The sequence below is a fragment of the Hyaena hyaena genome, unplaced genomic scaffold, assembly GCF_003009895.1.
Source record: "Hyaena hyaena isolate Hyena2069 unplaced genomic scaffold, ASM300989v1 scaffold_231, whole genome shotgun sequence".
Classification (NCBI taxonomy): Eukaryota; Metazoa; Chordata; class Mammalia; order Carnivora; family Hyaenidae; genus Hyaena; species Hyaena hyaena.
This window is the reverse complement of record NW_024080862.1, coordinates 1,719,767-1,746,380: the sequence shown is the minus strand read 5'-3', so window position 1 is coordinate 1,746,380 and position 26,614 is coordinate 1,719,767. Positions and strand designations below refer to the sequence as shown.

The 26,614-nt window shown below is 56.4% G+C and overlaps 1 protein-coding gene across 2 annotated transcripts; it reads left to right on the top strand.

Annotated features, from left to right (window-relative positions):
- Positions 1-417: 417 nt before the first annotated feature.
- On the top strand, positions 418-26,395 carry TKT (transketolase). 2 transcript variants are annotated; one of them, XM_039243644.1, is made up of 14 exons: positions 419-625; positions 10,646-10,763; positions 11,664-11,777; positions 12,562-12,659; positions 16,451-16,642; positions 18,732-18,850; positions 20,299-20,492; positions 21,353-21,517; positions 22,617-22,773; positions 22,904-23,034; positions 23,912-23,995; positions 24,102-24,195; positions 25,299-25,421; positions 26,115-26,395. In XM_039243644.1, the coding sequence occupies exons 1-14, from the start codon at positions 519-521 to the stop codon at positions 26,288-26,290; spliced, it is 1,872 nt and encodes a 623-aa protein (XP_039099575.1). In that variant the 5' UTR covers positions 419-518; the 3' UTR covers positions 26,291-26,395. The 2 variants fall into 2 exon arrangements, with proteins under 2 accessions (XP_039099577.1, XP_039099575.1); XM_039243646.1 differs by lacking the exons at positions 25,299-25,421; positions 26,115-26,395 and adding an exon at positions 24,884-25,292 and having other exon boundaries at positions 418-625.
- The last annotated feature ends 219 nt before the right edge of the window (positions 26,396-26,614 follow it).

Below are 26,614 nucleotides of genomic sequence, written 5' to 3'. Positions count from 1 at the left end.
CCTCCCCTCTCAACTTCACCCAGAGCTGTGTAGAGGAAGGAGACTGAACGTCCTGCAGTGAAGATGTGAGTCAGGTAAACTGAGCTAAGCCTAGAACCTGGAGTTATTACTATTACCTGTGTGTATAGTTAATTCCGGCAGGGCAGTTGTGTTTCAGGAGCCTGGCAGCCCCAAGCTGCCAGCAAATGTCTGGGTCCGAGCAGGGGGAGCGGGGAGTCAGGCAGGTGGATAGAGTGGGGCTGGGTCCCCAGGAGTCTGGGACAACAGCGGCCTGGGGTTCCCGGAAGGGGGCCGGAAGGCTAGGGGGCGTGGCGGGGGCGGGACCAGGCAGGCCCTCCGCCGCACAGCGGCCTGGGGTGATGCCGGCGCCCCGCCCTCGTGGGCGGGTCCGGGAAGTCTTAACTCGCCCCCTCGCGGCGCCGGGCCTAGGCTGCTGCCAGTCGCCGCTGGAGCAGCAGTGCAGCCCTTGAGTCTTCGCGTCCTCGTCCGCCGCATCCGCCTGCCAGGCCGGCCGCGCCATGGAGGGCTACCATAAGCCTGACCAGCAGAAGCTGCAGGCCCTGAAGGACACGGCCAATCGCCTGCGCATCAGCTCCATCCAGGCGACCACGGCGGCCGGCTCGGGGTGAGTGCCAGACGCGTGGCCGGGGAGGGCGCCGTTCCGGAGGCCGCGGTACCTGTGGGCGCCCCGGCTCCGTGTCGCGCTGCACGAAGCCTCCTCGAGGGAGACGGCCGGGGCTCGGTCAGAGGGCGGAGGCGCGCCCCTCGCAGGGCCCGGGCCGGAGGCGCCTTCCGCCGCGGCGCGGGCTCTCGCACCGGCTTCCATGCGGTGGGCCGCGGCTCCCGCTGCGTCTCGGGCCGGCCCTGCCCCTCGCCGGGCGCCGCCTCCCTCGCTGCTCCGCGGCGCGGGGACTGCGCTCGGGAATCCTGAGCCGGGAGGGCCACTATTGTGGCGCTGTAGCCGAGAGCCCAGCCCTGTGCGATGCGCTCGGCGCGCGCGGCCCTGTGTGGGCCCCACCGCCAACGTTCCACCTTGCGGATAGGGAAACCGAGGCCCCGAGTTTGAGTCAGTTGCTCAAGGTGACACACGGCGAGAGCTGCAATTGAAATGCAAGCTGCCCTTCGCGAGAGCCTCTGTTTTAACCCTTCGTTTTGCAGGGTGAGTGGGGCCGGGCCCTCTCTTCGCCTCACACGACCCTTCCCTTCGCCTCTTCACGCCACCCTTGCTTTTGGGTCTGATTCTGGAGCAGGGGTCTGCTGAGATGCAGAGTGGGGAGAAAGTGGCCACGTGGATGCAGAACCCCGGCGCGCGGCGTGCAGGGGAGGTCTAAGACGTGACCTGCGGGCTGGAGGCGGGAGGGACGGGGAGGGGAGACTTGGAAGGCTGAGAGAACCGAGGATTGAGGACAAGGTCCCAGGGCATGGCCAGCCGCCAGAGGCAGGGGCGGGAAGCCCATCCCCCAACATCCTTTCCCGCCAGCCTTTCCGGCCGAGAAGGTGCTGAAAGGCTGCTGCTGATCCCAGGGAGCCGCCTCCCCAAGGTAGCAGGGACAGTGATAATAACAGGACGCTGTGCTCGCTGAAGGCGGTCAGTGAGGTCGTTGAGGGGGTGGGCCAGTGAGTTTCTCACTCTGTAAAATGGGAACAATGGTAGCTCTGCACTGCGTGGTCTCAAGGATTCCAGCGGCTCCCCTGGAGCCTGGCTCGAGGCTGCAGAGACTGCCTTGTGCTGAATTGATGAAGTTGATCTTGAGGGTCGGGTAGGGGTGATTTTCCAGGAATCTCTCCAACCAAGCTGTGTGCTTAGATCACAAAATTCTAGCTTCTGGCCAGTGTGATACATTAATGAGTAAATTCCTTTTGACTTTCAGGATGGGTACTCACTCACCTTTTATCCCTCCAGATATCCAGTCTCAGAAGGGATTAGACCTCCCCTGGTGGGCAGCTTCCCCTGCCCCCCGTGCATTGGTTCCATTATTTCTATCAGGTTTATGTCAGACTTACCCATTCTGTGTGGCATCCCTTGCCTAGGCAAGGATACGGCTTACTCGCAGCCCAACACACAGTAGGTCTGCACACCTTGTGTTGCTTGTTTGCTGGGTACCATTAGGTCTCCTTCCCTTGACCGTTTCAGCGGGGTCATTCACCCTGCAGGGCCGTATTGAACCCTACTGTGTGCTAGGACCAGTCTAGCCAGGCTCTTGCGGATCTAGCTGGAGAGACAGCAGTTACTCGACTAAGTAGTGTTACAGGGCTAGGGCTAGCTGCACCCAAATAGGTATCCCTGGCGTGACACAGAGCATCCTTTATCGCTAATATTGTCTCATGCATTTCGAGAATAACCGTATGAGGTAGATGCAATTACCTTCACACTTTACAGATGAGGAACCTGAGGCTAGAATGTTAAGTGAGTTGCCCAAGCTGGTCATTGGTGGCTGGCTATTCTGTGCTGCCCAGTGAGGGGCTTGTGTTGATAGGAAAACTAACAGGGCTGGCGGGGAATGCCAGGCTGGAGAACGGAAGTTGGGGAAAGGAGAAGGTTAGATGCAGTAATGGCAGGTGTCAGTCAAGTCAGTTTAGAAATGAAATAACATTATACTGGGAGGGGGTTCCCAGAGGGAAGTTGGAAAAGGGAAGATCAGGTGCAGTGATGGCAGATGTCAGTCAGTCTAAAAGGATCGGCGGGTCTCCTGGGTCTCTGTTGCATAGTTAAACACCTGCAGGAAGAAGATACAATATGTGGCACTGAGCGATATACCCAAGTTTACATTGTAATGCCTTTTGGAGGAACTCCTTGAGCTCAAAAAGTGTCCAGTTGCCAAAAGGAAAAAGAGCGTAGTAGACATGATTCCTGTGTTTGTGAGTGTGTAAAGACGCAGGAGAGACTGAGAGAACACGTCTTTTTCAGAAGGAAGTAACACAGCTACACAGCCCCCGTCACGGGGGGTGTTTGAGGGTGTGTGCTGAGCTCTGTGTGCGCACAAAAGATGGCAACAGAGGCCTCGAGGTCAGGGCAGTGTTCCGGTCCCTGGATGTTCACCTTGAGGCCCTACCCGCATCCCACAGGGAGTGCGGCCCTGGCCCAGTCTGGGCAGCAGCCTCAGCCTGAGTGACCATCCCTTCAGGACACCCCTGTTCTGGGGAGCTTGTGCCCTGGGGGAGAAACAACGCTTTGCCCAGGTCTTTTCATGCCCCCCACCCCCAGCTTTCCCATCCCTGTGCCATCGCTGACCCCATGTCAGATCCCCAGGCCCCAGGAGGTAAGGACACTGGCCTCTGTGTCAGAGGCGTTGAGGGACAGAGCCTCACAGAGGGCTCTTTGTGAAGGCAGCTTCAACAATGGCCAGGCTTCTCTGGGGTCCTGTCCCTGCACATGCTGAGGGAAGTGTGGCAGGGGACCAGCTCATCGAGGCTTTAAAAAAGTGAAAGCCGGTGGCCTTGTCAGGAGTGGCCTGGCTACTGAGGCTGGTGAGGAAGACTTTGTAGTTCTCACTGACCGGGGCTCTGGGCTGTGGCGTCATCCAAATAGCGCTGAGTGTTGTCTGAGGACACCTTTGGAATTAGGCCTGAAGAAGGGGGGCAGCGGGGGATGAGCTATGCTGTAGGGAATCCCTGGGGGCTCTGACCCACAGTGTTGGGAGGGATACCTGGGAATACAGTGTCTGGCCAGACATGGCTGGTGGGCACAAGGAGACAGGAACATACCCCTGGCTTTGTTCTGAGCATCTGTGCCCTTGTCAGAGAGGCCTTTCCCATCCCAGGGAAGTTTCCCCATCTTTAAAGGAGAAGTCCTTGGTTTGGTGGTTTTTTCAAACTGGGTTTTTTCAACCCCTCAGGAGCAGGACTGGGGGAGCGGACTGAGCAAGCTCTGGCGTCCTGCCACCTGCCGTTATGAGCTTCACTTTCTGGTGGTCCCTGTGACTTTGAAGTGACAGGAAGCACATTCCTGCTACCCAGCTTTGTCTGAGTGCCCAGAGGGCCCCTTCATGGCCCCGGGCCCCTTTGAGTCTCTGGCCCCGTGTAGGCTCTGTCTCTCCGGGCAGAAAGCTGCTGCCTGGGCTTCCTCCTTAGGGGCTGCTTTCCACCCTCTCCTGTCACTGACTGAGGCAAGAGTGCACACAGCCCGTTGAGATTTCCCCAGCAGCAGCATTTCCCAACTCGGTGTGAAAACACCATCCGAGAGTGACTCAGTTCTTTGCACGAGTGACCTTTGAACTCAGCAAGGCTGATGGTCAGTGTTTCTTGAAACCAGGAACCAGCTTAAGGTCTGGCCAAGATGTCTCATGGTTGGCCATCAGCTCTGAACGCATTGTGGCCCCCATCACAGCCCTGATCCCCGGGCTTTATTTCCTTAGGCAGGCCTGTGGTCACTAGCACCTGGTCCCTCAGCATCCAGAACTTCCACGGCTGTCTGCCCTGGATGCCTGGAGCCCTCCTGCCCTGAACAGTGATGCAGAGTCTGCCCAGGGTGCTTGTGGGGGTCTGGGTGACTGACTCCAGCACCAGGCGGCCCTGGCTGGCTGGGGCCTGCGTGGTTTGGACTTCTTGCTGAGAAGTTGTACTTGTGGCCTGAATGAGTCCCTGCGGGCTGTGCTCCGGGACAGGGGAATGTGGACATTCGAGAACTTCCCCACTGGGCACTCCCCACCCTTTTCCTCCTTTGAAAAACAAATCTAGGGGCACCTGGTGGCTCAGTTGGTTAAGTGTCCAGCTTCCATTCTGGTCATGGTCTCTCAGTTGGGGAGTTTGAGCTCCACAGCAGGCTCTGCGCTTCTATTAGTAAGAAGCCTGCTTGGTACTCCCCTCACCCCTGCCCCCACTGCCTCTCTGCCCTTCCCCTGCTCACTGTCTTTCTCAAAATAAATAAATAAACTTAAAAAAATCTGCAGCAGCTCTATTGAGGTATAATATGCAGATCATAACATTTTAAGTGTACGGTTCAATGGCTTTTTAGTAAATTAACAGTGATTTACTCTGTTTTAGTGAATCTACCACGTACAATTTTTAGGACACTTCATCACTTCTGAAAGGTCCCTCATGCTTGTTTGCACTCACTCCCAGCTCCCAGGCAACCACTAATCTACTTTCTGTAAATTTAATTCTTCTGGACATTTCCTATCCATGGAATCATACATAATGAGATCTTTAGGGTCTGGTTTTTTTTTTCCAGTTAGCATAATGTCTGGAAGGTCCTGCATATGCTAGCTAGCTATTTTTATTGCTAAATACCCCATTATGCTGATATACCACATTTTTTCTGTTTATCAGTTTCTATTAGTGTTTAAAAAAACATTTTTTAACATTTATTCATTTTTGAGAAACAGAACGTGAATGGGGGAGGAGCAGAGAGAGAGAAGGAGACACAGAATCTGAAGCAGGTCCAGGCTCTGAGCTATCAGCACAGAGCCTGATGCAGGGCTCAAACCCACAAACCACAAGATTATGACCTGAGTGGGCGGCCTGAGTGGCTCAGTCGGTTAAGTGACCGACTTCAGCTCAGATCATGATCTCAGGGTTCGTGAGTTCGAACTCCATGTTGGGCTCTGTGCAGACAGCTCAGAGCCTGGTGCCCGTTTCAGATTCTATGTCTCCCTCTCTTTCTGCCCCTCCTCCACTCACGCTCCGTCTCTCTTTCCTTCAAAAATAAATAAACCTTTTAAAAAAAGATTATGACCTGAGCTGAAGTTAGACGTTTAACCAGCTGAGCCACCCAGGTGCCCTAATTTTCTCTTAGCAGTTTGCGTTTGTCCTAGCTCTTCTGATGGTAGACTTTGTGACCTTGGGCAAGTCACTCCCCTTCTATGAGCCTTAGTGGTTCCATCCTCAAAACGAGGAAGATGTTAGACTTCATCTCTGATAGGTTAAGTGCAAATATTGAACAACTGCCATTTTTCTGTACACTGTGCCAAGCTCCTTACACATATACTACCTCATTCCGCGAGCTTCTCTTAACTATCTCCGTGTTTACCAAGGCTCAGGGAGGTCACATCCTTAGGGGCTCAGAGCCAGGGTACATCATTTATTCATTTGTGTCCTGTGTGTCGGGCTGTTCAGACCCGAGGATACAACAGTGAAAAGGCTCAAAGTCCCTGACTTCATGGAGCTTGTGCTGTAGTAAAATAGACAGGCAGGAAATAGGCAGATAATGCCAGGTGGTGGCAGTGTAAATGCAGGGAAGAAGAGATCTTTCTACTTTATTTAGAGAGAGAAAGTGGGAGGAGAGGGAGAGAGAGAATCTTAAGCAGGCTCCATACTCAGCACAGAGCCCAATGCAGGGCTTGCTCTCGACCCTGAGATCATGAGCCAAAAACCAAGAGTCAGACGCTTAATGGACTGAGCCACCCAGGCACCCTGAAGAGTTATTTTTAGATAATGTGGTCAGGGAGGGCTTCTCAGAGGAGGTGGCATGGGATAACGCTGGGAAAGTCTGGAGGCAGAGTCTTTCCAGGCAGGAGCCAGCTAGGGCAGTTCTAGGAAGAGGAAGGACTGCTTCCAAGATTCACTCCCACCTTCCATCCTGGGATTCCCTCCTGAGTATTTTTGTTGAAATAAATGTATGCCTAAAAAAGAATATAAATTGGGGCGCCTGGGTGGCTTGTCAGTTAAGCGTCCGACTTCGGCTCTGGTCATGATCTCACGACTCGTGGGTTCGAGCCCCGTCAGGCTCTGTGCTGACAGCCTGCTCAGAGCCTGGAGCCTGCTTCGGATTCTGTGTCTTCCTCTCTCTCTGACCCTCCCCTGCTTACGCTGTCTCTATCTCTCTCTCTCAAAAATAAATTTAAAAGTTTTTTAAAAAAAGAAAATAAAATAAAAAAGAATATAAATAATGCTGGGGCACTTGGGTGGCTCCATTGGTTAGGCGTCTGACTCTTGATTTTGGCTCAGGTCATGATCTCAAGGTTCATGAGAAGGAGCCCCACACTAGGATTCTATCTCCCTCTCTCAGCCCCTCCCCTCCTCCAAATACATAAACATTTTTTTTTAAAAAGAATATAAATAATGCACATGTTATAAATAATACACTGTACGTATCAACCACCAGGCTTAACAACTAGGACATTACAGTGCTTTAAAATTCCTGGGTGTCCCTCCTCCAGAAAGAGCTACACCCTGAATTTTGCATTTTCATCCTATTATTTTCCTTATTGCTTTATAACATTTGTATATCTCTGTAAATAGGATGGTCTTCTCTGGTCTGCAGATCCTTCAGTCGTATACTTTGCTCACATGTGGGTGTTGGGTCTGTGGGTGGCCTCCAGGAGTGGCCATTGCAGACACAGCTCCTGCGTTTCCTAGAGCACTCGGTTTGCTGGGGGACTGTCTTACCAGTGGGGTTGCTGGGCCTTCTTGAATGTGCATCTGCAGCTGCTGATTGGTCCCTTTGTAACAGTTCAAAGATTACTTGAGTTTTCTATTTCTTCTTGAGTCAGTTTTGGTAAGTTATTTTTTTTCCTAAACATTTTCCGTTTTGAAATGTATTTGCATCAGGCTGTTTGGAGTCTTGTATCATCTGGTATGCCTGTCCTTCCATTTCTGACACTGGCCTTCTCTTTTTCTGGATCTTGCCTTATCAGAAGTTTACTAAATTTGTACTCTTGTGAAGAGCCATCTCTTGGCTTTGATTTTTTTTTTTCCTTATTGCATATTTGCTTCCTACTTTATGAATTTCTGTTCTTTATTATCTTTCTACTATCTGAGCTCACTCCATTTTTCTAAGCTTTTAAGTTGTTTCTTGGCTATGAGTTTTCAATGCTTGTGATTTTTACTTCATTGAGTACTTCCTTTCTCTTTACAGTAGATGACTTTGTACTTTTACACCTTGGGGTCTGCCTTGGTGAGGCTGTTTGGCATCCTGGTTTGTTCATTTGCTCAGAAGCCTTGTGACTGCTTGTGATTTGGCCCAGCTTGAGTATGGCAGGAAAAGGGTCATTTTTATGGAGACTTGAAGCCACGTTGATAATGGAGAGCAGCCTAGCCAGAGAGGTGAGGGACCTTCCTGCACTTTAACTGCGGGGGAAATGGTGAAGAGGTAGAGTGCGTGCTAACGGGAAGAGAGGGGGAGCAGCTGGCAGAATGTGTCTTCTGCTAAGTGGGACCACGGAGGCACTTATTAGGCCTTTCTCTAAGCAGCCAGTACCCCCTTCATAGATTGAACAAAATGAACCTGAAAGTGGATTTTTCACTTTGGACAAGCTTGTAGCCTGCATGCATCACAGAGAGTAGGATGTCAAGTCCCCTACAGCCTACCCAGGGCCTGCCCTACCCCCCTGTCACTAGCCAGTTGCATCCCTGGGTGTGTCACAACCCCAGAGGGTGGGGCCTCCACCCACAGAAGTCCTCCCCAGGCAGGCTGGGGTTGCAGGGAAAACTCAGGCCCTGAAGCAGACTCCATACACTTTCGGCCCTGGAGTGCCTGTAGGAGGTTGAGCTTACAAGTAACCATCTCCGGTGTGCTCAGCGCTCTACAGTTTACAGCCACGTCTCAATCTTTGGCTTGTTTCTTTCCTCCTACCTGCCCCACGGTCAGCAGGGTGTCACGGTCCCAGCCAGCGCGTGAGGAGTTGGAGTGGCCCTGAGAGGTTTGGCATCGGGTCTTCCAGCGGATGGTGTGGCCAGTGGTGAGAGATGCACTGTCTCACCCGGCCTCCCGGCGCCCCCCTCCCCCCCCCCAGCATCCCTGTTTACAGGCCAAGGAGCTGAGCCTCAGAGAGGCGAAGCGCTTGTTCTGTCTTTACTCTGTGGGCACAGGCACACGGCCGGCAGTGAGGCCAGGATGCAGGCTTGCAGGGAATAACACAGCAGGCTCGCTCGGCATGGACCTAGCAAGGAAGGGTTAAAATCAACTACTCTTCAACTTCTGGTGTCTCTTCCTGGCTGACCTTCTGCCTCCATCCGCCTCTACTCTGCCCAGGCCTGGGCATGATTCCACCACTTGTGGAAAGGCTTGTGCCTCACCGTTCATCCCTGGGGGGCCCCCTCCCCGTGGGGAACGTCGCCCCGCTTCACATGGTGGGTGGGGCGGGTGATGTTCCTGCACCTGCCTTCCTTCCTCCTTCTCTGAGAGGTTGGCTCACTCTCCACCCACCTCCTCCCCCAATTCCTCATCAGGGGGTCATAGCTTCTGAAACAGGGGTCCTCAGAGGCCTGGCCGCCCGCCCCCTGGAGTCAGCCTGACTGGCGGTGGTGGGGATATCCTCCAGCTGAAGTTCGGCGAGGAATGGGGAAGCGGGGTCCCTGCCGGGCAGGGCAAGGTTTCCTATTTACATCTCCGCACCTCCCTCTTTCAGGCCTAGTGTCTTTCCCCCATGACCAGGAGTTCATAGAGATGGCTAAGTATAAGACGGTTGTGTGCCGGGGATGTGGTACTAAACCAGCATGGACAGTTCTCGGTTTCTCTACTAATGTGTCTGCGCTGGGAGTGACTCACCCCTAACCCAGTGGGGGGAGCCGACAGGCAGGGGAGGAGGGAGGCGTGCGTGAACTCCAGGTGTTGCATGTGCCCTTGGGTTTGGCATTGGGCATGTTTCCTCCGAGCAGCATCAGAGGGCTATGCTACGCTGCATGGAGCGGGCGGCTGGGGGGCACGGGCCCTGAGGCTAACATATTGACAACTGTGGACCAGGGAGGCGTCAGGACCAGCCAGGAGCTACAGCATGTCCCCCAGTCTCTAGCCCCAGTGCTAGGGTGATCGTGTGGGTCCTAAAGAGACCCGAACAACTCTCAGCTAAGATAGAAACTTTGCATTTTCTGTTGTTAAAGCAAGTTGTTGTTTCCTCTCTCAAGTAACTGTATTTAATATAATAGAGCAAGAGGCTAAAGAAAGGGGAGACCCCTTGACCCCACCACTCCAGGGCCGCAGGGGCAGTCTCTTGCTTCCGTCAGCGCCCCTGCAGCCCTTGTCACAGAAAGGGTTTCCATTTTTTCATGACCTCAGCCTTTGTGGAGATGAGATTATGTTTTGCCTTTTAAATTCTGCACAAAGGCTTGGCTCCTTTGCCAGCCTTTAGAATGCCTGTTGGAAAGCTGCCAGGTAACCAGTGATGTCTTGGAGAGCCCGAAGCCCCACTTTTCCGACTGCGGACCCTGTGTACTGAGGCTGCTGGGAGATTTGGGTTCATTCTGTGAGCCTTGCTCCCTCACCCCCTGCCCGTGGCCTGGGAGAGCCGGCATGCCTGGCCGCCTGCGAGGGCAGGACACCCCTCGCGAGCGGGCACCGTCCTAAGCAGTGCCTCCGGGACATAGCTCATGGGTCAGACATACAGGGGCCACTGCTTCTGGGCTGCTGAGTCCTCCCATCTGCTGTTAGGAGCCGTGAGGCAAGAACTAGGCTCTCCCTGCCAGCCTCGACGCTGCCTTGCACCGGGTCTTCTGGGCCCAGTCTCTGGGGTCCCTTCTTTCTTCCTCTAGTCCGGCCCCAGAAATACTCAGTTGCTGTTTCTCTAGGGCTCTGGCCTGCTGAGCCCCAGGAGGGTGTGACCCTGTGCCGCCCGCCCAGGAACAGGAGCCTGCGGCTCTCGGATTAGCCAGGCCTGCGACTCCTTGGCACACGCACCCCTCAGGTCCCCGAATGAAGGCCTGGGGTGAGTGCTTTAGGTCAGCGGCCCAGGGCCATCCATGATGCGTGCGTCTCTCTCCTGGCCCACAGCCACCCCACGTCATGCTGCAGTGCCGCGGAGATCATGGCTGTCCTCTTTTTCCACACCATGCGCTACAAGCCCTTGGACCCCCGGAACCCTCACAACGACCGCTTTGTACTCTCCAAGGTAGGAGCCCGGCCTGCCAGCCTTCACCTGGGCCAGGTGCCTCATGGGCCCTGGAACGGCGAGAAGGTGCTCCCTGAGGGGACCTACCCCCTAATGTGAGCCTGCCCCGGCCCATGCTCTCGGCCCACGGGCCGGTCTACCCGCCGGGCTCACACTTACCCCCCACGCTCCCTGCCCACGCTCCCGGTCTACTGGCTTGGCCCACGCTCCCGATCTACCCGCTCGGCGCAGCCGGCCTCTTCTTGTCTTCGTCTGTGCTGACCCAGCTGGTACACTTAACCCAAGTTAAGAAATAAACAGCTGAATCAATAGGGGATCGTGAAAATGATCTGCCAGGTGCTCTCCCCATTTCATGTCGACAGGCAGGACTCAAGTCCGCATCTGGGGTGCAGCTCTGTGGCTTTGTGCACACACCTTTCTGTGGTGGGCCAGCGCCCCAGGGCCACTGCGTGCTCCCTGAGGAGTGGTGCACCAGAGCAGGGTTTGGGATGAGCCACTTCGTCCTGCCACTCATGCACGAGAATCACAGGCACAAACCATGGCCCGGGCCCCTGACATCCACCTGTGCCCAGCCCTGGCTCAGCGGTCTCTGGGCTCCCAGGGCAGGCATGAGAGCTTAGAAGTCTGTCCAAGTCTGCTCACATGCCAGAAAGCAGGGATTAGGGTGGCCTGCTGCCTGCTGGGGTTTTGGCATCGGCCGGCCCCACAGCTGTGCTGCCCCTGCACCTGTCCCGGGCCCGCTCAGCCTTGGCTGTTGGGAGCTTCGGGCTGGAGTGGGACGAAGGGGGATGTGGCCTTCCCTTGCTACTGCCCCGGAAGGGCCGCTTTCAGTGCGTGGCAGGAACGGTCCGTGAGTCTCGGCTCCGCAGCTGACGCCCCTCCGCCTTCATCCCCTGTCAGGGCCACGCGGCCCCCATCCTGTATGCTGTGTGGGCCGAGGCCGGCTTCCTGCCTGAGGAGGAGCTGCTGAACCTGAGGAAGATCACCTCGGACTTGGACGGGCACCCTGTTCCGGTAAGCAGCCCCCACCACGAGCAGCCCAGTCCTCTGTCTCCACTTCCTATTCTTCAAGGCATGTGGGAAAGGGGGGCAGGGTGCTCACTGAGAATCGGATGGTGTTGAAAGGGGGAAGAGGGCTTTGAGGTGAAGACGGAAGGAAGTGGAGTTTTCCGGGGCACACTCTTCACCCCAAGCTGGTCCTGACGGACGAGCAAGGCCTTTTGAGGCCCCAGCCCAGAGGTCAGCTGCAGAGAGGACCTCTCCTTGGGCACCACACATCCAGCCTCCCTGCCCCACTGGGCTTCCCTGGCTGTGTAGACGGGTTCACCGGGAAGTCAGTGAGGGGGGTCACAGCAGGACGCTGGTGACACCCCAGGGAAAGGTTCCGGCTTTCTCCTCGAGGTGCTGGTCCCTGCAAATGTTTGGAGTTCATGGGTCACCATGAAAACTTGCCCGCGCCCCTCCCACTGAACCAGGCACCCACTAAGGCCAAATGTTTCATCCGTCTTTTCATGGACTCTTCCGGACACTGTGTAGTCAGGCGGGTGATGTGGGATCTTGAGGTCACACAGCAAGCTTGTGAGCGGGGCTGGTATTTGAAGCACACCCATGGTTACCGTTACGGGAGAGGGAGAGGTCACACTCTGGGTGGAGGTGGCCTACCCTGCACACCGGCTGCACCTGGGTCACCTGGATCAGCGGGGAGGGAGGCCCTGAGGCCACGTCCTGGGAGGGTAGTTGGGAATTGCCATTGCCTGCTCTCTCCCCCATGAGTGACTGTGGACCTCTGCTGTGACAGAAACAAGCTTTCACCGACGTGGCCACTGGCTCCCTGGGCCAGGGCCTTGGGGCCGCTTGCGGGATGGCCTACACAGGCAAATACTTCGACAAAGCCAGGTAACACTCCCACTCCCCTACCTTACCCTCAGTAGTTTTGGGAGGGGTCCCCGGTGGCCCAGCCTTAACTATTGCACCCAGGTACCTCCCCTTGTGGTGGGGACTAGAAGCTGAGTAACCATACCTGTGGGACCGGGACCGGCCCCATTTCCAGATGAGGAAATAGCCTCATAGGAGCAGAGACTTGCCAAGCGTCCTCTCCCAGTGACAGCAGGGCCAGGAGTTCACCGAGAAGTCTCAGAAGGCCCCATCCCCCCAGCGGCTGGCCACATGCCTGGGTTTGAGCCACGTGCCTTCATCGTAGGGAAGGAGATTATGTGTCCTACAGGGTTCTGGGCATCCCCGAGCCCCACCTGCCAGCCACCTGTCAACAAACACTGGGGAGACTGACCTGCAGAGGGTGGGCAGAGAGGTTTGCCGCTGCGGCCTGGGGAGGTGTGGAAGAGAGCCCCCTTGTGGCAGGGCTCAGTCACAAGGCTGTGCAGTGTGGCCGTCGGGGGCCCGCAGACTGGTGTCTTTATGGTAGGAGGGGGCAAGAGTTGGCTGCAGACTCAAGGAAAGGATGCGTCGGGTGGTTCCTTCGTTCCTTTACTGACTGGGACCCTGGGCTCTGTGCTTTCTAGGGTTTCACTTTGACAAGTCCCCTATGGGCTGGGTGGTCACATGACTACATTTACCCCTCTCACAGATGGGAACACTAAGGTAAAATGCTTTCCTGGTGGTGGTGGCGGCGGCAGGATTTGCACCCAGGACAGGCCCCGGGCAGCTCTGAGGAGCCCAAGGAAAGCAGATTCTGGGAGCCCATGAGTGGGAGGAGTCCCCGAGGAGGCACCTCCCAGCGGCCTGGCAAGGCCAGGACGGCAGCCGGGGCAGTCAGGAGGGTGCGGTGGTCACTGTGGGCCCAGGGAAGAGAGGGGATGCGGGGAGCCTCACTGGATGTGACGCTGCGCGCGGGGAAGGGGCGCCCGACACCACTCTCCGGGAGGTGAGCTGAGGTGCTGGGGGCCTTTCAGACCCTCTTGGGGCCAAGCTCAGCTCCACCAGAAGTGATTCACCGTGAGGTGAAGAAAGGCACAAAGAAGGGGATGTATGTTTAAGAGTATTTTATTTGGCCCAGAACCAGAGATGTGAGTTAATTATTCCCTACAGATGCTTGAAATAATTCCCTGTGAAGGGTCATTTCCTGACCCTCACATAATGGAACGAGCCAGGGTAGAGAGAAGGGGTTTAGCTGGGTTCCCAGAAGCCAGGGTTGGCTAAGGCTCAGGCCCTTGGACTGTACCTTGTCGGGAGGGGGCGGGGGCGTCAGGGGAATTACCGGCTCCCGAACCGGTGGCCTGCTAGAGTAGGATCTGGCCTCGGGTCACGTCTGTCCCACCATCCGACCAGGAAACATACATCAAGTTGGCTCGCGTTCATTTCTCTTTTAAATAATTTTGTTTGAGTTGTCGAGTACAGTTACAGCTCATGTGAAAAATATAGAACAGCATTAAAAAGAAATGAACCGTTTTCCTATTCTCAGCTACGTCCCATTTGAATCTCATTTAATGTACCCTATTTCTTTCATGTTATTGGGAGAAGGAACTTAGAAATTTGTAATCCTAGTATGCGTACAATTTTGCATTCTGCTTTTTAGAAAAATCTAAGCATCACGAACATTTCTCCCTTAACTATCAAGAGCTAGTTTTTTTCTTTTTAATGTTTTTATATTATTTTTGAGAGAGAGACACACACACAGAGTGCAAACAGGGGAGAGGCAGAGGGAAAGGAGACATTCAGAATCCGAAGCAGGCTCCAGGCTCTGAGCTGTCAGCACAGATCCTGACATGGGCTTGAACTCATGACCTGAGCCAAAGTCGGACGCTTAACCGACTGAGCCACCCAGGCGCCCTGAGAGCTAGTTTTAATGACTACGTAATGTCCTGTTTTATGGATATAAACCTGTTAGGCGGTCCTGTTGTTGGACATTTGAGGTGCTCTTCAGACACCTGCAGCAAACATAGATCTCTCATTAGAGTTCCTTCTCCTCGGTAGTTCATGACTGTGGGCATTTGCAGCCCCCTCTCCAAATCCAGCAACTTGGGTACAGAGCCTCAGGGTTAGCCTCAGCTTCTGCGGGGCCGCTTTCCTGCTCACAGGCCTCCCCCGTGTCTCCTCAGGACCTTAGCACGCCCTCCTGATCTAAGCCTGAGGCTGCGCTCCACCCTTGGCCCGATTTTGACTTCCGCAGAAGTGGGTGTGGGGTTGGGCAGGCAGCCCAGTGCTTCCCTGCAGTCTCCTCTGGGGGCAGTCAGGTTCCCTGCAAGTCTCCATCAGGCTACTCACTTTTGGGGCGCTGCGGTGCCAGGGGCAACCCCTGCAGCATCTCTGGGCCCCCTTGCAGCCCACAGAGGGGACAAGAGACCAGCTTGGGACAGAATACGGCTTCCAATAGGCCCCTTCGAGTGTGGGCCCCGAAACCCCTGCCTCCTGTCCCAGGACCCAGTGGCCTAGCCTGCTGGAGGCCATAGAAGGGAAGGCACGGGCTGCGGAGGATGCAGGAGCCGTCCCTGACCTGGCGGCCGCAGAAGTGCTGAGTCATGCTGACAGCTCACCCTGGCCGTGCCCGCCTCTTCCAGCTCCCCCGCCTTAGGCCTGGAAGTCAGAGGCCCTGGAGCTAGAACAGTTTAGCTGCAGCGGGCTCCAGGGCTTGTCTGCTGCAGTGGCGGGCAGCTGGGGGCCCTCTGAGCCTGTTGGGCACAAACCTCATTCCCTGGGGCCTCACAGCTGGACGCTGGGCCCGGAAAGTGGCAGGTCTCCATGTGCTATCACTGCTCCATCCGTGTACGCTCCTAGACAGCAAGGAATGGACAGTGTGGGCTAAGGGCCCCAGCTGCATGACCTTTAGACAAGCCCCTTGACCTTTGAGCCTGCTTTCTTGTCTGTGTGATTTGGGGACAACAAGGGCACTTACCTCAAGGACAGGGCTATTCAGTACAGAGAGCCCCTAGGTGCCACGCACAGGCCCGTGGATGACGGGGTCAGTGGATCTAACACCTGTGGCCCCTGCCCCTCAGCCAACTCCATCCCCTCCCATCTCAGAGTCTCTGAACTGGCCTCCCTTCCTCTAGCCTCATCCCCTTGGCTCCACCCTCCCCGGGATCCAAGGAGGGCTCTGTTTACTAGGTAACTTGCCTCCAAGTTCAGTTCTCTTTTTATCAGGTCACATTGCCTTTGAGGCCATCATGGTTGCCTTGTCGACTCAGGACAAGGCCCCACGGGCAGAGAAAGAGCCAGGCCTAGCATGAGTCTTGGGGTGAGAAGCAGCCTTGGAGCCTTGCAGAGAGCTCATCCTGGGAGGTGCTGTCCTCACCATGGTCCCGGTCCTCAGATGCCCCTGTTAGTGACCCCTCTCCCACCTGACAGGTTGCCCTGGTATGCTCCTGGTGCCATGTCTCGGCCTCCCCAGCCTGCCCCTGGGATCGAGTCCCCAGGACTCCCCAACACCCCTAGTTCCTGGGCAGGTGGAGAGAAGTAGACCCACCCCATGCAGGTGTCGCAAGCCCCGTCCCCCCAGTGAGAGTAGTTAACCCCACCAACTGTTCATTAACTCACCCCCTGACAACCCCTGTTCTTGTGGAGCAGAACTGGGTGTGGCCCCGGGTGGGCAGCAGGGGCCTGACTGAGGCACTGTTGGATGTCTTGCATGGCCGCCGCTCACTTGTCTGGGGACAGGCTCTCCGGGAGGGACGGGCTGGAGCACGGTGCCCCCGGTGAGAGGGGCCATCCTCTGACGCACTTCCTGTCTGCAGCTACCGCGTCTACTGCTTGTTGGGAGACGGGGAGCTGTCGGAGGGCTCTGTGTGGGAGGCCATGGCCTTCGCCAGCATCTACAAGCTGGACAACCTGATCGCCATTCTTGACATCAACCGCCTGGGCCAGAGCGACCCCACCCCGCTGCAGCACCAGGTGGACGTCTACCAGAAGCGTTGTGAGTCCTTTGGGTAAGTACGGGCCTGTGGCTTGAGCACGCTCGTGGCATAGGAGCCGTGTCAGCTGGAAGCTTTTCAGGCTCAGGGGCTGAATCAGCCACAGGCCAGGCCCCGTCTAAAGAAGGTGTCTGTTTTTCAGCATTCGACTCAAAATTTCAGACTTAAAGTGGCAACCTAGGCCGCCAGCCTGGAGTTGTGGGCTGAGGCCCAGTGTAAGTGCTTTCCTTTATTGGTGAGACTGTGGGACACGATAGTTCTCGAGGAGTTTGAGCATCTGTGTGGTGGCCACTACCTGTGTGTGGCCCTAGCCAGCCTGAAGGGCAGAGACAGCCCCCCTCTCCTAGTGAGGTGGGCAATAGGGTTTTCAGATTTCCTCAAAGGGCCGTGAATGGTTGGGAATTTGGGGTCACATGCTACCAAGCAGGAAGGTCATCTGGGTGGGTGTTAGCCGGGGACCCCCACCTCAGTGTCCCTCCCCTGCCCCAAATGAAGGCTGTGCTGCAGTGAGGGTCTAGGGAACCCGGGCCCCCACGCTCAGCCTCTGCTGAGGAGCCTGAAAGACCCTGGGCTGAGGCTGCACAGGGTTCTGGGGGCCGAGGGCCTCCAGGGCCACCCTTTGTAGTGGAGTCTGCCTGGCAGAGGTCAAGGTGGGATTGCAGTCGGGGGGGGGGGGGGTTACATAGCAGTTGCAGATTGTTATCTCTGATGACTGACCTGATAGAGGAGGGAAGAGAGGAAACACTCTGTTGGACAGAGGAGAAAACTGGGCCTCCAGTATCTCAAGAGTCTCCCCAGGCCACGTTGGCTGGGGACTTGGAGCATAACACAGGCAGTGGCCCTGGGTCTGTGTCCATAACCTGTGTCCTCAAGTCCTGGTTGTATCGACAATTTGCATTGAGAACTTGGGCAGGCTTGTTCCATCCTCAGTGCCTCAGTTTATGTATCTATAAAATGGGAGAAACAGAGCGCCTGGGTGGCTCAGTCGGTTGAGTGTCCAGCTTTGGCTCAGGGCATGATCTCGCAGTTACTGAGTTTGAGTCCCACGCTGGGCTCTGTGCTGACAACTCAGAGCCTAGAGCCTGCTTTGGATTCTGTGTCCCCCTCTCTCTCTGCTCCCACCCCCTGTATCTCTCAGAAATAATAAACATTAGGGGCGCCTGGGTGGCTCAGTCAGTTAAGCGTCTGATATCAGCTCCGGTCATGATCTCACTGTTTGTGGGTTCGAGCCCCGCATCGGGCTCTGTGCTGACAGCTCAGAGCCTGGAGCCTGCTTCAGATTCTGTGTCTCCTTCTCTCTCTGACCCTCCCCTGCTTATGCTGTCTCTCTCTCTCTGAAATTAAAAAAAAAATTTTTTTTAATTTTTAAAAAAAAGGAAAGAAATAATAAACATTTTTTAAAAAGTCTTTTAAAAAAATGGGGGAAACAACAGTGCCCAGCTCAAGGGATTGTGGCAAGGGTTTGATGTGTAGTGCTCAGCCCATGCCCACCCAGAGCGGGCACTCAGTGCACTGAGTGCACGTTAGCCACTATTTTACTGGTACTAATCTGACAGAGTCCCAAAAATGATGGCCTGAAAGAGAAAGTTCGCCCTGCGCGGGCTTCTTCCTGTCTTTGATAGCCTGGCTTACGTTGTGAGTGTTTCCAGCACCACATCTAGCATCTGTGTGGTAGTCACATGTGTTCCCTGAATAAGAGTCAGGCCAACAGCAGACACATTCTAGAACAGTGCTTTGGCCCCAGTGCAACTTTCAGGAAATGAGTGGATTTCAGGGAAACAGCTAGATCAGAAGCGAAAGAGAAAATAAATGGACCAAGCTTTGCATTACTTAGGAAAAAAATCTATTCAGAGACAAGTAAGAGGAAGTAAAAGAATGTGTACAAATGAGAAAGAAAAACAGAAAATAAAACCAAAAGTGGTAACAGAAACTCTAAAGTCTTTTTTAATGTCTATTTTTGAGAGAGCAAGTGGGGGAGGGGCAGAGAGCGAAAAGGAGACAGAATCAAGGGTCGGGCGCCCAATCGACTGAGCCACCCAGGCACACCCAAAATTCTTGAGTGCTTCCCGGCCCTCACTGCTCACTCTCCTCTCTCTGTCCCCAGCTGGCACACCGTCATCGTGGATGGGCACAGCGTGGAGGAGCTGTGCAAGGCCTTTGGCCAGGCCAAGCACCAGCCGACGGCCATCATCGCCAAGACCTTCAAGGGCCGGGGGATCCCAGGTCTGTGTGCACACCCTGCCTCGCTCACCCCACCCCTGGGACTGGGCCCTGTGGCCAGCGGAGGCAGTAGGGCCTTCCACGGCAGGGAGGGGTCTCTGAGGTCCTGTGTCTGGGGAAGTACCAACCCTTTGCCACCTTACACCGCGTGCACCAGGCTGGGGAAGGGGGTCCAGGCGATGCTGTGCTCCGTGTAGTACTCAGTGGTCAGTGTGGCTGAGCCATGATTGGAGCCCAGGTCGGGCAGGAGGAGAGGAGGGCCTTCAGGAGGACTCATGAGTCACACAGTCCCCCCCACTCTTCCTGGTCATCATCTGCACTGCATCCTTGGCAGCTCCAGCTGCCTGTCCCGAGCGGAAGGGCCGGCGCAGAGAGCCCAGAAAACCTCAGAAGACCGGGGAAAGTGCTTCCAGAGTCCTACATGGGCGGAGAGCCTGGAAGGGTCTGGAAGATGGTTCCTGGCTGGGCCTGAGAGCAGGACGCAGGTGTAAGCTGCTCCTCCCCAGCACCCAGGGCCCTGGGGCTCCAGACCCCTAGGGCTGAGGCAGCCTTGGCCCGTGGTAGGCGTGGGAAAACTTGCCAGGGGACCCGGGGCGTGACTGCCGACCCTGGGCCAGTGTCCCTGCGCCATGTGCCGTGGCGGCCCACCTGCCCACGTGGACTCGGGAAATGAGGATGAGTACCGCTGTGTGGCAGAAGGTGCATGGGGTCTGGAGCCTTCCGGGAGGGGTGGACGTCGAGGAGAGGGCCCTTGGGTATCCTCATTGCCCTGGTGCTGCTGCCTGGCACTGATGCCTCAGGTGTTACCACCACGTGAGATCTGGAAACCTCAAAGCTTCTGTGGGGATGCTGCATGCTACGTGGGAGGGTCAGTCCCTGGCTCTGCCTGGGTTGCAGTGACCTCTGAGATGACCTCAGAGGAGGGGGCTCTTAAGCCTTGCTGGTCCTCACACAGCAAGGCAGCGTGGTGAGGGACGCACCTGAGTGCCCTTGCGCTGCACACCAGTGCATTGGGTGACCTTGACCGTGCTTGCTCTGCTCTGGGCCTCAGCTTCTCCTCTAATGGGCAGCCTTCCTCCTGACCAACCCATTCAGCAAACTGAGTAGGATTTCTACAACAGATCCCTCCCTGCGGGTCAGGAGGTGGTACAGCGGCCCGTGCGTGCTCCCCTCCCCACTTGGCTGTGAACTCCTGGAGAATAGGAAGCTGTTGAGTGGGTGCTAGGCCTGTGGACTCCTGGTCACCATGACCCTCCTTTCCTGACCCCCTTGGCTCCCAGCACGGGGTTCTGCTTCACTGTGGCGAAATCATACCTGCCCCGTATCTCCCCATCCAGGGAGGCCTCTCGGCCTGCCCTCAACTGTTGGAGAGTCAGGCCCCCGGAGCAGGTTCCTGGCCCCCAGGAGCTACTGCCTTACTGTTCCCTCTGCCCTGCTCTGTCGCACCCCAGGGATAGAGGATAAGGAGGCGTGGCATGGGAAGCCCCTCCCCAAAAACATGGCCGACCAGATTGTCCAGGAAATCTACGGCCAGATCCAGAGCAAGAAGAAGATCCTCGTGACCCCGCCGCAAGAGGACGCCCCCTCGGTGGACATCACCAACATCCGCATGCCCAGCCCCCCCAGCTACAAAGTTGGCGACAAGGTACAGAGTTGGGCCTTTTCTGGTCTGGCTGCGCGGCCGTGGTTCTCGGGTTTTCAGAGCCCGGGGCGGAGATGTATCTTTGGGAGGCTGGGAAAGGGATTCGTTCAGGGTGAGGAGGAGCCCCGAGGTGTTGGTCCTGCCAGCGCTGGCACTGTTTCCCTGCACGGGCTCAGAGAGGACCAGAGACCTGCCCACAGCACACAGCAAGCTACTGGCAGTGCTAGGATCAAAGCCCACAGCACCTGAGTGGAGTCCCCGTCCCTGGCCCTTCAGCCTGAGTCCCCTGGTATCTGTCCTTCTCTGCCTGACTTACTTGACGTGGCATAACACCCTCGAATTCCATCCACGTTGCTACAAATGGCAGGATTTCATTCTTCCTCACTGCCATGTAGTATTCCATTGTACAGATAACCTACATCTTCTTGACCCATTTGTCATTGATGGGCATTAGGCTCTTTCAGTTATTTGGCTATTGTTGAAAGTGCTGCTGTGAGCATTGTACCCCAGGCTTCCTGACTCCCAGGCCCTCCGTGCATTGCTGTGCAGAGTGGGGCGGGTCCACGGACCCCTGTCACAGGGGTGGGGGACCTGGGGTGTTAGGACGTCTGCAGCTTGGAGGGCTCACAGCTGGGCTCAGGACAAGAGGCTGCAGGCACTTCAGAGATGCTCCATGTAGAGGTTCTCCTTGGCAACCTTACGGAAGTTATGTTTCCACAGGGCTGTGTGTTGCTGGGCTTCCTTTTTCTGCCCCTATTTTCCTCCTTTTCTTCCCTAAAAGCTGCAGCCCCCCGAGGCCGAGCCAGGCTTCAGGCCACATGCCTACCCCGGTGCTCAGAGCCCTCATGCTGTGTCCCCCACAGATAGCCACCCGCAAGGCCTACGGACAGGCCCTGGCAAAGCTGGGCCGCGTCAACGACCGCATCATCGCCCTGGATGGGGACACCAAGAATTCCACCTTCTCAGAGATCTTCAGAAAGGAGCACCCAGACCGATTCATCGAGTGCTACATTGCTGAGCAGAACATGGTGGGTGCTCAGGGTGGGCAGGTGGGTGCGGGGCCAGCCACAGCCTTGGGGCTGAGGCCCCCCCATTCCCCTGGGGTGGTTATGTTGTCAATGCCAAGTGCCTGCTGGAGGCCAGCCCAGGGAGGCCACAGGAACTGCTGGGACCCAGCGTTGGCCTCCAAGAACTATAGTGACAAGGGAAAGGAATGTGTGTGTGATCGTTGGGTGCAGATGTCCTGGGTGAGCACACAGACTGGAGTGGCAGGCGGGGGGGGGGGGGGGGCTGCAGGCGCACACAGGAACTGCTGTGTGGAGGCCATGAGTGCTGGTGAAAGGTGTGCAAGGGCCTGTCCTCTTGGGTAAAGGGCCTTCCAAGTGGTCGGATAGGCACAGTCACAGGCTAGAACAGAACAGGTCCTCAGGCCGAACTACCCAGCCTGCCCTACAGGCCCCCAGCAACTGGGAGCTTCCTCTGTCTGAAGGCCATCTGGCTCTACCATACCCAACGTTCTTTGTCCAGCTGAACTTGAAGTTCTCCCTGGGGCTTCTAATCTTGGCAGCTGGAGGGTCCAGACTCCGCTGGCGGGGTGTGTGGGTGAGGGGGGCCCAGGAGCTGGGGCAGGAGGGCTCACATCAGGTGGCAGGTTGTAGAGCCTGGAGGAGGCACCAGTTTGGAGCCACTGCCTGCATTCGGTGCTTCTAAGCTGGGATTTGGGTCTGGAACTTCCTCAGGCATAGAGAGGGGTGGGGAGGACCAGTCTCCATAGAGGGCTGGGGGTTGGCCAGGAAGGTGGGGACTGGGGTTTTGCAGAAGCCTGGGAAGGAACGAACATCTGTGTCCAAACCTATTAGCCTACTCTGTGCAAGGTCTTGCTTATTTGCTAGGAAAAAAAATGATCTCCTGGAAAATAATTTTAAGAGAACTTTTGATGTGGATCTTTCAAGTCCAAGGAGTTTGATGTTCAGAAACAGACTGGAATCCATGGGTACAGGAATCTCTTGCATGGGGAGAGGAGACTTCACTTACTAGAATGACCAAGGGGTGTGAGGTTCTGGGCTCTCTGGCCACCCTCTCCCTCCTCTTTGGGGCTGACACTGACTCCGCCCCACCGCCTCACAGGTGAGTGTGGCGGTGGGCTGTGCCACACGCAACCGGACAGTGCCCTTCTGTAGCGCTTTCGGAGCCTTCTTCACACGGGCCTTTGACCAGATTCGCATGGCGGCCATCTCTGAGAGCAACATCAATTTCTGTGGCTCCCACTGTGGTGTGTCCATCGGTGAGTTGAACAGGGCCAAGACGCTTGCACCTGTAACTTCCCCGGACTCTCAGACCAGGAGGTTGGGGGTGCGGGATCCCATTCCATGGGTGGGGGGCTTGCTTCAGTTGTATCCTTTTCCACACCCCAGGGGAAGACGGGCCCTCTCAGATGGCTCTGGAAGACCTGGCCATGTTTCGGTCAATCCCCACTGCAACGGTCTTTTACCCAAGTGATGGTGTGTCTACGGAAAAGGCAGTGGAATTAGCAGCCAATACAAAGGTTGGTCACATAGCTATTTTTTTTTTTTAATGTTTATTTTTGAGAGAGCTTGTGGTGGGAGAGGGGCAGAGAGAGTGGGACAGGATCTGAAGTGGGCTCCATGCTGACAGCAGACAGCCTGATGCGGGGCTCAAACCCATGAACCACGAGATCATGACCTGAGCCAGTCACTTAACCAGCTGAGCCATCCCGGTGCCCCGGTCACATGGCTATTCTGTCCCGGGGTGGGGGTGGTGTCAGCATGCCAGCCAAGAGCTGGTCTGGTCATTCACTGTCTCACAGTGGTGTCTCCTGATCTTGCCACTGGAGTTTGTAGCTTGTAGAGGTTAGATCAGGAAAAACAAGATCTACACGCCCCTTCCTGCTGTGTAGCAGACATTGCTAACGCATCCCTGTACCCTCTCCCCACTGAGAATCTGCAGCCTCTGCCCCATCGAGCCATCTATGCCTGTCTGCTCTCTGAGCTGGGCTCTTCAAAACCGAAAGAACATAGTCTTGACCAAGAGCCGCAATGCCATAGACGAGAGTATCCCAATGGGGCCCCTTCCTTTGCCAGATGCACTCTGGGGGAACAGCCCCACTCAGAGACCAGCCTGCCTGAAAGAAAAGCCATTGTCTGTCTGAGGCTTGGGGCGGGCCAAGCCGCTGGGCTGCTCTCGCTCAGGAGGAGTGGCTGGAGAGGTCCACCCTGTTGAGGAAAGAGTCCCGTTTCCTGCTTGAGGGGCAGCCAGTATGAGGTGGCCTGTCACACGCCTGTGGAGGGGCGGCGGGGTGGAGATTCCGCGAGTGAGGAGTGCTGGCCTTTCTAGAAGGAATCCACTCCCTGAGGTTGGCTGTGCCACGCCCTATAATCCTTTGTCCCTCTGTTCCGTTCCAGGGTATCTGCTTCATCCGGACCAGCCGCCCAGAAAACGCCATCATCTATAACAGCAATGAGGATTTCCAAATCAAACAAGCCAAGGTCAGGGCCATTCATGCCCCAGTGAGACCCCCAAAGCGTGCCCAAAGCCAGGGCTCACCCCAAGCCACCAACCCCTGAGCCTCATTGGCACCCATGTCCTCCCCAGGTGGTCCTGAAGAGCAAGGATGACCAGGTGACTGTGATTGGGGCCGGGGTGACCCTGCACGAGGCCTTGGCTGCTGCCGACCTACTGAAGAAAGGTGAGGGGGGAGAGGCCCAGCAGGTCCTAGATCGGGCACCAGTGGTGCCCTGGGTCTTGGTGGGGAGAAGAAGGCCTATCTAATGTAAATGCTGGGGCTGCAGTGACCGTTGGCCCGGGGCCACGGGGCAGGACTTGAGGTGCCTCAACACGGTTGTCAGATCAGAGGCCTAGAGCCTCCCATTAGGCCTGAATCGCCACTTAGAGGGGCACTAGTTATTAAGCATCACCATGCCTCAGTTTCCCCATCCATAAAATGGAGATACTGTCACCTTCCCAGTGGGGCTGTCCTGAGGATTTAATAAGTGTGACCTAGCAGTATTGTGACCATCACCGCAGGCTCACAGATGTTAGCTACTGATACGCTCGGGGAATTAGGCCACACACAGCCCACAGAACCACAGCAGGGGCCCCGTCGTCGCCGTGCCGAGCAGGAGGGAGAAGGCAGGCGTGGGTGTCCTTAGGCAGATGACCGCAGCGGTGGGTAGGAACTGATAAGCCGAGAGGGCAGCAGAGAGGGCCGGGCAGAAGGAACAGCGTGTACAGAGCTCCAAGCTGCTGGAGAGAAGCCCCGCCCTGTCAGGGACGGAGAGCCAGGGGAGGGCTTGAAGCAGGCACGGGGCAGTGTGACTTGTCCTTCTGAGGCCATTCTGCTGGGCCCCCGCCTGACCTGGCACCTGTACCCACAGTCCCCTGACCCCGCCCCCCGTCACACTGGAGCTGCCTCTGGGAGGATGGTGCGAAACTACAGGCCCTGCCGCGCCACTCCATGTTCTTCGATGCTGCAAAGGCCAAGATCCCCCGGCCCGGGATATGAGGGGAGGGGGGGGGCGCTTCTCTTCCCTGAGACCAGGTGCTCCCAGGTCGGGGGTGCAGGATGCCAGAGGACGTGGGCGTCACAGATGAGCAGCGACAGCAGTCAGGCCCCGGAGGGTTGGCAGACCCTAGCTAGGTAACGGGAACAGGGACAGCGGTCTCCCCAGGAGAGGGAGCAGCTGTGCAGTGACTCTTCGGACACCTCCGCCTGTCCCCACCTGTCAGAGGACACCCCCAGCACCCAGGCCTTCCCCCCCAGCCACGCCCTGCTGTTTTGTCCCCTCACAGAGAAGATCAACATCCGTGTTCTGGACCCTTTCACCATCAAGCCCCTGGACAGGAATCTCATTCTTGACAGCGCCCGAGCTACCAAGGGGAGGATCCTCACCGTGGAGGACCATTACTACGAAGGTAACAGGCCGTGGGCTGGGGTGGCGGGGCAGATGGCTCAGGGAGGGCCAGGGCCCCAGGACCACAGTCAGAGGGCTGGAGTCCCCCCATCCCCCGCCCCAGGAAACCCAGAGCCGGCCCATTGAGCAGCTGGGACTCAGCCTCTTACCAAGCCCCGGGCTTGGCAGGCGACCCGGCCCACGCAGCCCCTCCCACCCAGGGAGCCTATGAGGCTCTTGACCTTGCCTCTGAGAGTAGGAAAGGTGGCTTGCATCGCTGACGTAGTTGGCTGTTAAGGCTGTTGTACGAGATCAAATTGGGAAAGCAACACAGAATTTCTGTCTCATGCGAGTCCTTCGCGAAGCAGCTCATTGCTAGCACGCCCCATCTGTCCTCCGGGGCAGGCCCCAATCTAGGGGAAGAGATGGGCCTAGCCTCTGGGTCAAGTGCAGGTGCTCATTCATTTATGACAGCTGCCCAGAGGAGGGTGTTAAACTGATCCAGAGGCTACATTCAGGCTTATGGAAAACCCCAGTATCGTGAGAGATGGACCATGTCTGCTGTGGCCACAGACCTGGGGGAGGGTGGCAGGTTTGCTGTCTCTGTCATCTTTGCGTAAAGCAATAAACTCAGATCAGCAAAGGGCCGTGGAGGAGGCGTCCCCCACGTCCCCTGCGGCCACATCACCTGACGCACCTTCTTCCCCTTACCCAGGTGGCATAGGTGAGGCGGTGTCCTCTGCCCTAGTGGGTGAGCCTGGCATCACCGTCTCCCGCCTCGCTGTTGGAGAGGTGCCACGAAGCGGGAAGCCAGCCGAGCTGCTGAAGATGTTTGGCATCGACAGGGACGCTATCGCACAAGCTGTGAGGGACCTTGTCGCCAAGGCCTAGTAAGGGTGAAGTGTGCAAAGGGTTCTACACATTCCTGAGATCTGGCAAAGGTGCTCGAAGATGCAGTGAGAGGAGTAATAAATTTATGTTTTGGGAAAAAATGAATCGTCCCTGAAGTGTTTATTTGGCGTGAATGCAACCGTACTGGTAGAGGGCGAGGTAAGGCATCTAGGTCTTGGTCAGTCTCCCCCGGGCCAGCATCTGTCCCCAGATGCCACCAGATGACGTTAAACCACAGCCTGCCTTCCAGCCCAGAGGCTAAAACCCAGTCTCGCCTCACCCTCAGCCAGTGAGCCTCCTCATGGTCCAGAGGGCCCCTCAGGG